The 9,426-nt window shown below is 33.3% G+C and overlaps 1 protein-coding gene across 1 annotated transcript; it reads right to left on the bottom strand.

Annotated features, from left to right (window-relative positions):
* Nucleotides 1-3,806: 3,806 nt before the first annotated feature.
* On the bottom strand, nucleotides 3,807-4,142 carry LOC137406910 (keratin-associated protein 16-1-like). Its single transcript, XM_068093512.1, has one exon. It carries the CDS (start codon nucleotides 4,140-4,142, stop codon nucleotides 3,807-3,809), a length of 336 nt encoding a protein of 111 aa, XP_067949613.1.
* Between the last annotated feature and the right edge of the window lie 5,284 nt (nucleotides 4,143-9,426).

The following is a 9,426-nucleotide window of genomic DNA, read 5'->3' as shown; positions in this document are numbered from 1 at the left end:
AAAAATGTGCTACTACATGTTTTGAAACTAACATTTTGAGACTATTTGATTGCACGAAGATTTTCTTAATTGATGCTAGAAGTTTCTATTCAATTTTGCATCACATAAAATTTTTGGTCTGCTAAAAAAATGTTTGGACGTTAGCATCGACTAGCTCAGCTGTGTAGAAAATGGGTTTACCTCAGAAGACATTGTCAAAGATATTGAACAGCCAAGAAAATATGAAATTGTTTTAAACAAAAGCAACAACTAGAATGCAACTGGCTAAGCAAACGATGCTAATGCTTTTGTTTTAAAAATGTTGATGGTTGTTTTAAAATGCCATATTTTTGTTGCTGCATGTATTATAATTATGGTTTTTTATGTCACTTTCTTTTGGATATATATTTTTAGCATTTGATAGATTATTTTTTAATAAAATCTTCAAATTTTCAGATTCATAGCATATTATTTGATAGCATGATTGCGACAGCCTGAACTCAACTTACAATCGATCGACATTCGTAACTTCTATTCTATTGCATATAAAAAGCCAGTTTTGGCTGCAAACTAGCAAACATACCAATGAGTTTAATGAGCTTTTATGCAACTTCAATAAATGTAGTTATAAAATGAAAATATACCTTCAAATTTAAAATGAAATACAAAAATCTAAAGCTTCAACAAACTGCAACGCAAGCTATTAGATCATCGTAGGTTATTTGCAAGCAATAGATAGCAACTGGTAGAGACATATATCAGCTTCCTCATGCATAGTTCTTTGTCTAATTAGTCTACCACAAGTTAGAATTTACTTAATAAATTTATTGCTTCCAAATGGGTTAATGTCCACTACCCAAATGAGAGTGCAACAATAGGTGACATTCGATTTGCCGTGAAAGGGTTAAATTTACTTACTCAATATTCTGACGAGGTGTTTGAAAGATATAACGCCACCCTTTATTTGAGCGTCATCTCTAATAAAGTTTCACTCTAAGCGATGGGTTGAAAAATAGAGCGCCAAATAAGGGCGTTCAAATAAAGGTTTTACATTGAGTGACTTACTTTAAACCTTACTCATCTACAGTGTGTCTCTCAGAGAAACAAACACTAAAGGATTTAGTAAAACAATTATTTCAGCTCAAATTTGTTCACTTTTTAAATTTTGTAGATGTGGTTTGAAGACACAAAAGAAAAGGTTCACTTAATCACAAAAATATAAACATGGAAACTTTTAATGCATCAGTGATACTATAAGGTGATGTACTCAAATATCAAATAGCTATTGATATATGGCATTGATGACAAAATATTCAAAATACACCGACTAGTTTCATGTTTTAGTTAAAAAACTGTGACTTATATAGGAATAAAATATTTTTGAGTAACCACAGAAAATGACAGCAGGCATACTTGTAAATATTTGAGCTGCCATGAGCAAATCTTTCTCTGGCAAGCATCATCTCTTTTAACAAACTTTTCAGCAAATTTTTAGCGTGCCACCATCTTCACAAGACAATTTTTTTCTTCTTAAAATCAATTGTTTTTCATATAAGAAATACCAAAAACAGTTCATGTAGTCATAATAGTAAACACCATGCCATAGCCTACATTTTTGGCCACTACAATGACCTGAAAATATTTATGATGTGATTTTCTTTACATAAAACTGTATGTGATGCAGTTTCATAATCATATAGTTGAACATAAAAAATTTTTTATCTTTTCAGTATAACTGCAATGACCAACAAAAGTTGTACATCTCAATAACTTCTTGACTGCATTCCATATAAAAACTCTGTTATTTGCTGTTTTGGTTAACTTTCATGCAATGCTGATGGACTAAATAGGCATAGCAGTTCTTTCTAGTAACGGTAAAGAAAAGTGTGATTGTTTCGATCTGCAATCTTTTTATAATTTGATCTTTTTAGAAAGACTATAAAGAGCGGGATGCTATGATTTATTGAGGCAACAATATAATACATGATATATGTATACTATAAATATATACTATAAATATATATGTATATGCGTGTATATATATAGATATATATAGTGTATATATTCTGTATATATATACAGTGTATATATTCTGCATATATATATATATGTATATATTCTGTATATATATACAGAATAATCATGGTACACAAGTTAGTTTTTACTCATAGTTGTTGATCATTATTTTAAGTTTAAAATCTGTTTCTTGCATCTTTACCCATTTTGAGTTCCTACAAAAAATGAAGTCCCATCCCAGCATAGGACTGCTGCAAGCGTTGGTTTATGAGATTAAGTACAGAAGCAGTTGTTGTTGCAGGCCCTTTCTAGCACTACTAAAGGCCTTCGTGTGGTTCGATCCACCGAACTACTACTGAATCACAGCTGCTCCCATGAATTTAACTTTTGAATAATATGTGAGTTTAACGATCTTCTGGTTTACTAGCATATTTTTGATAACTTACAACATACAGAACTTCAAAGCATTTATCATAATACTATATGATAATGTAGTTTGCGGTTAGTATAAGAACCTCCAACAAATCCAAGATGGCAGAGGTAATAGCAAAGAGTGAAGATTGTTAACACAAGTATTGATTTATATGAAAATGCAGAAATGTATTGTTTATAATTAAATTTAAACCCAAAAAAAAATATGTCAACAGCAATATTCTCTCATGACTTTTTTAACGATTTGGCATTACTTTCGTCACCTGTTTACTCTAGTCTTTCTTGATGCAACTTGATATGGAGCTTGTATTCATGTATCAGCTAAAACAGTAATGGAAGGTGTCAACTACCAAACACCACCATTTATAAATACCTGCTATCACTGCCTAAATGGGTTTATTGTTGTCGCAGCCATTGAATGCTCCTAGCTGCTTTCAGCCAACATTCCTGCCGCTTGTATTTACCTAAATTGTGAGCCATTACCGAAATGGGAGCCATTACCGAAATGGGAGCCATTACCGAAATGTGAGCTCTCAAATTGTGTTTTTACTTAAACCGTTTCAAGTTTATGTAGTTGTGAAATATATGCCAAGTTCAATTTTTCAACCAAATTTGATGGACTGACTCTTATTTCAACCAGTCATTTGTCTTGGAAAAGCAAAAGGAAAAATAGTTTCAAAAGAGTGAAGCAGCTCTTTTGCTTATAAGACAGCATTGTTGCTGCCATCATTCAATTTTGTTTGCAATGGTGGCCGAAGAACTAAATTTCTGGTAGAAAACAATAAAGGTTATGCATTATTAGGATAAAAAACAAGCTAAATGTATCAAACCATAACAATTAACCTTTGTTATAAATACAGCTCTATGCTATTTATTAAAAACTATTAGTGGCTCTTGCTATGTATAACTCCTTGATAGTCATTTGTAACATTTGTCTGTCTTTTTTACTCGGGACTATCAACTGCCCTGAAGGTTTCCATATTATTGTTATCCTATTGAGCTTGTCTATTTCTTTAGTCCCTCCAGTTCTCTTCTCCATGTCACCATCAAACATCATTATTTTTCCCTCAGTCAGTGCAACCTCCTGCCTGAATCCTGCCACTTAAATTAAATATCTTTGCATATCCCTCTTGTGTTCTCCTACCGATTGTTTGATGACCACCAACTTGGACAGGAGTTCCTGCTCTTGTCAATCTACTGGTCACTGACATGCTAATAGCTTTGGAGGAGGTTTTATAACACCGACTCATAATTACTTTGGTTTGACTATTGCTTTTTATTTGGCTTCTATTATGAACCCATGAATTCCTAGAATAAGTAATTTTTTCTGCAGCGTGTTGTATTTAAACTTACAAAATCAATATTTTGTAGATTTTGTATCAACATGTCTGTGGGTTGCATGTCTGTGGGTTGCATGTCTGTGGGTTGCATGTCTGTGGGTTGCATGTCTGTGGGTTGCATGTCTGTGGGTTGCATGTCTGTGGGTTGCATGTCTGTGGGTTGCATGTCTGTGGGTTGCATGTCTGTGGGTTGCATGTCTGTGGGTTGCATGTCTGGGGTTGCATGTCTGTGGGTTGCATGTCTGTGGGTTGCATGTCTGTAGGTTGCATGTCTGTGGGTTGCATGTCTGTGGGTTGCATGTCTGTGGGTTGCATGTCTGTGGGTTGCATGTCTGTGGGTTGCATGTCTGTGGGTTGCATGTCTGTGGGTTGCATGCTCCCTCATGCTTAGCCTCACAGAAAATGATATTACTGTAGCAGTAAGTTTTAGGAGTTAAAATTCTTTGAAATTTGAAGAAGGGCTTGTTAGTTTACTTTAAGATAATTTCAAACGATTTTTTAAGCAATTACCATTAAGACGTACTGATTTGCATGTGTCATTTCCTTCATCAAAGACACAACAGCAAATTAATGCATTTTAATATCATGCCCTTTATAATACTAATACACATAAACTAATACACATAGATTTTAAGAATACACCAGATTACAAAGCCACAAAGATCACATCACAAACCATTTACTATGAAGAAACCAAATGAGGCCTTAAGTTTGACATGCTCCAAACTCTGTTCATCTCTCATTATAAATGATGATAAAGAATAATTGTTTCTGATCCCGAGTACACTACTCCGGCTACATTTTACAAATCTATCCAGCTCTACCTAACTAATGCTACAGAAATCACTGCGAAATAGTTCTACAATGATGTCATGTTCATTTATCAACGGATGAGAGCTTTAACTACATGTAGCTATAACTGCTTCTATATTTTAGTAAATAGTCTCTAAAAAGATGTATCTTATAAACTCCTCAAGTTTCCTGCATCAATCTGATTATTTATTCGAATTCTATGAGCTTACATTTAACGATGACTACAAAATTTTGTATCTAAGTTTTTTGTCAAAACCTTTTGTAGCCAAAATAATTTTGTGTTGTGTGGTACTAAGCATATTTTGAGACAAAACTTGTCTGTAGGCACCAAAAAGTTGTCATGGTAATATATACATGTATATTACTTTATTGGCAAAAATTTCGGTTCAAACAGAAATGACTACCAAATTATGTCATACAAGAAACTTAAAACAGCAGCAGGTAGCCACTCAAATCAAACAAATGGTTCGACATTTAAAATATCAATTTTTGCTAAGACAGCTGATATTAGGTAGAAATTGTAAAAGCAGGTTACAATGATAAACCCAAAATATTTGTTATTTATTGGCTATTATGCAATTTGTTCATATCGCATATGTTGAAATAAGTTAAAAATTTGTAACTGTCATGTAAAAATGAGGGCGCAAACCATGAGAGATCTTGAGACTTTTAATTGATGTAAAATAAACATTTAACATAGGCAAAGTAAAAAGATGCAGAGTTTTAGCCTTTTTGGTAAATGAATGATGGGTTGATGAATGGCCGACAGCAATGAGTTTGGGCAAATAATGAACAAATATTAGAACTAATACAAAAAGGGAGAAAGAAATAAAACGAAGAGAAAGGAATGGACAAAAGAGCGATAATATCCGGTTGAAGGAATATAGATGGAGAAGATTGGAATACAATAAAGTGGAGGCAACATAATAATGAATAGTAATGAGTAATTAATGGCGCTCTCTCTATTCATATGCTTTGCTGAGGGAGGTAAGGATATAGGGATTACGTTTAGGATCTTAGCAAATGCTTAGAAGAGCTAGGCAGTGTCCTTAAATCTACAATCCGTACACGGATTTCTTGTCTAGGCCGCAACAAGAAGCAGATGTACAGTGCTTTACCAAAAAAACCCAAAGTTCGAATTGGACAACAAAATGAAGACTTTGTTATGTGAAGCTAGTTGAGACGGGCTGATTATTTGGGAGTTTATCAGATAAAAGAGGTCTTGAGCTTCATTTTAATATATGAGTTACACATGAGCTGATCATAACCTCCACAATTTTGCTCTAAAGTTAGAAAGCATGCTATAATGATAAGGTGTTCATATTTTTTAGTTTATTTATTATTGTTGCGATCTTATTCTCAGTTTTAATGACATCATTTGGTTAATTTAAAAAAATTTTTGTGGTTTTATATAAAACAGTCAAGGTTGGAAATGCTTATACTAATAATTACTCGCAAAAAATTCAAGGCTGTATACGCATGCATTCAATTTGACATTGACCTACATACTTCTAGACTTGCCCTAAAATAGCCAATCACTGCGTGTCTCTACTGTTCATAAAAGCAATTCAGAGAAATCTTTATCTTGCAGTAATAACAGAAAAATGATGCAGCCTCAGGAAAATGATAACTGTGAGTGTCGAGCACTGAGGACAAATTTTTAGGAATTGAATATTACAAAACCCTAGGCCGAGGGTATTCCATTCGGTACAATTTAGGAAGTGCACCATTGTTCATTTAGTTGTTCCAGATGTCTCCATAGCAACAGCGACCAGGATGTCACTCAATAAGCCACTTATCATGTGTCAGTCGGGAATTTGTTTGGCAGGGTATTAGTTCCTGGATATTCTGTTGATTCTATTAAATATGTTGTTGACAGACTTGAAAGGAACGCACCCTTAGCACTAAATGGCCTTGTCAGAGAGGTAAATATATTTGTAAATCAAAAATTATATTTAATAAATGAATGGTCAGTAAATTTTGTCTAAAATTCAAACATGTCTGCTCTAGCTCTGTTTTCTACCTTCTCTTGCCATTTGTTTGGGTTTAGATTTAGTGCCTTCGATCAGATCATTCTGCAGCTATTGCAATGATGGCCAAAGTAGCACCCATAAGCTCTTCGCTGACCCTACCAAGCGCCATCTGCTGACCTTCACTAAATGTTTGCACTCATTGTCTACCTATTATGTACTCCTGCTGACTTTGCTAAATTAAGCTGCATCACTGAGAGGTCAGTATCTTTGTCTCACTGCCTGCATGTCAGAGTCACGTGTTGGCGTTTTACATGCAGAAGCAGTAATTAAATACAATCGGTTACTCCATTAGCTATCAAACTTATTCAGAAGCAAGGAAAGAAAACTCCAAAAGTATCTACACCATTTCAAATGGTAGTTGTGTTTTCTGCTACGACTAGCTGAATTAGCCAATAAAAAAGTGCAAAAGTGTTATAAATGTTAACCAGATGGCAAGTCAAGTTTTTCCGAGCCAAAAAATGACAAAAAGTGAAATTTATTAGTCACTCGGGAGGGTTTTCGCTCAGCAGCAGATAATATTGTTTGCTGCATTACAATTTCAGACCACCATATCAACATGTTTAACATAATTGAATTAACCAAATTTCGCGTGTAGTACTATTTCAAATTGTCTAATAATAATAATTAAGACCATTCTAAAATTTATAATAAAGATAATACTGGTAGAGATAGAAACCACTATAATAATTATCATAAAATTATTTTTGTAAATATTTTAGCTATAACTTTAATATTAGTAATAATTCCAATGAGAATATTATTAGTATGATGAATGAGAACATGAGTAGAAATGAGATTAATAAAAATAATCATCAGTAGATTTGTTAATGTTGATAACAAAAATAAACGATTTTAATAACAACAATATTACCTATGAGATAATCTTAATAGTATTAGAAACATGGAAAACAGCACTATAGTATCAACAGTATAGATCAAATTAAAATATGCTAACAGTGTTAATAACAATAGAAAAATTTAAACAGGTTAGTAGATAGTAATTATATCAGTGAGAATAATAATGACAGCAAGGTTGAGGTGATATTTAACTATACAAACAATAATAAGGATAATTCTATTTAAAAGAAAAAGTGTTGCTTAGCAACACAGTTACACAAAGTTATTTTATCCGCCTAACAGTTTTTGTAATAATTTCAGAGACTAGAAGATGACACAGTAAAAACAAGCAATTGTTTTAGAAGTTGTTTTTGGTGACACAAAGCTATACCCGTATCTAATTCTGACATGAGCTTCAATCGTTGTTTTTTTAGAGAATCAAGTGATTTTATGATCAAACACGAGGATTACAATACCATAAGTTTAACAGCTGACTACACATAATGTTTTATCAGTTTACCAGACTTTTACTTGACAGCGGTTGTCATTTTATATTCTACTTGTAATTCAATTGTCCAAGCAATCTGCTGCATGGTATTCTAAGCTTCATATGATAACTTTAAATATGAACTTGCTAAAGTTTTTTGTAGATTCTACCAGAAAGTATCATTATTTTTTTCTCATTTGAGATTATTTTTAATGTTTGAAGTCTTATTGCCAGAATGTTTCAAGATTAAAGTCGATAAAACTTGATAGGGATTAAAATGCCCAGATCAATCGAAACAGCGACTACGAAGTTTATAGTTGCAAAGAGACCGACAGAATAGCGACGCGCATCGCTTCAACTTGAACGCAATAGCTGATATCAACTATCGCAGCTAGTGACATCCTTTTGCACGTATTTTCTTCAGAGTGTTTTAATCATTTTATCAAGTTTTATCAATTTGAATCTAGAAACAACTTGGCAACCAGATCACCTCAAACATAAAAAACAACTGCAAATAATAAAAAAATAATTAAACTTTCTAATAAAATCTACAAAAAACCTTTGGTAAGCATATGTTTAAATGGCACTAACCACATTTAAATAACATTACGAAAGAATACTAGCATTTAAATTTCAACTTACAGCTTCAAAATCTGCAGCAGACATGTTGGAGAGAGAGGGAGTTGAGGTTGAGTTGAGGTGGAAGAGAGTATAAAATATCTGCTAGCAGCAAAGGAACACAACGATGCTAAAGTGAGAGTTGATAGCAAGAGCTTTTGCTGCTGAATAGAGGCAGCAATATATCTCTCATTATGGCTGCTGCCGCCAACATGGCTATTAGGGTCATTCTTTAGCTGACTTACCTGGCCACAAAAGTGAGTGGTATTAGTTTATATTTATTTGAGCTAAATGAGACCCTGTAGGGTGCTCGTATATATACATTTACTCATAAAAAATAGGTCACCTTAAAAGTAAAATGGTGCCATTACTGTAATAAAAACTCAAAAATTCTTAAACTTTTGGCAGCTGCTTGTAAAGTGTAGTATCAGATATCAATATGACATTAAGATAGACTAGTCTAGGGGTCAGCAACCTGCGGCTCCGGAGCCGCATGAGGCTTTTTCATCCCCTCGCTGCGGCTTCCTCTGACTTTGGATTGTTTTTCTTTTTTTAACATATACTAAGTAATTCATGAAAATATAAAAGTTTTATCACTAGATTTTGTAATATAATTTAAAAAAATGTAATTATGGTAATAAATCAAACATTTTCGTTTGTTATGCGTCATTATTTGCTCTATTATTATTTGTACCTTAACACATGATCTTCACGCGGCTTTAACTTTAACATAAAAGTACAGAAAACGTACTACCGGATTCGCACAGAAGGTCAGATATCTATGAGATACCTTCCGATATTATGTCAACAACACTACTGACAAACAACAACATTAATGCAGGTAGTACACCATATAACAATTTATGCGCCA

The sequence above is a fragment of the Watersipora subatra genome, chromosome 10 (assembly GCF_963576615.1).
Source record: "Watersipora subatra chromosome 10, tzWatSuba1.1, whole genome shotgun sequence".
Classification (NCBI taxonomy): domain Eukaryota; kingdom Metazoa; phylum Bryozoa; class Gymnolaemata; order Cheilostomatida; family Watersiporidae; genus Watersipora; species Watersipora subatra.
This window is presented reverse-complemented; position numbering and strand designations above follow the sequence as displayed.

Bases quoted from the DNA above. Each gene is read 5' to 3' on its own strand.
- LOC137406910 (XM_068093512.1), bottom strand. From the start codon at position 4,142: ATGCAACCCACAGACATGCAACCCACAGACATGCAACCCACAGACATG.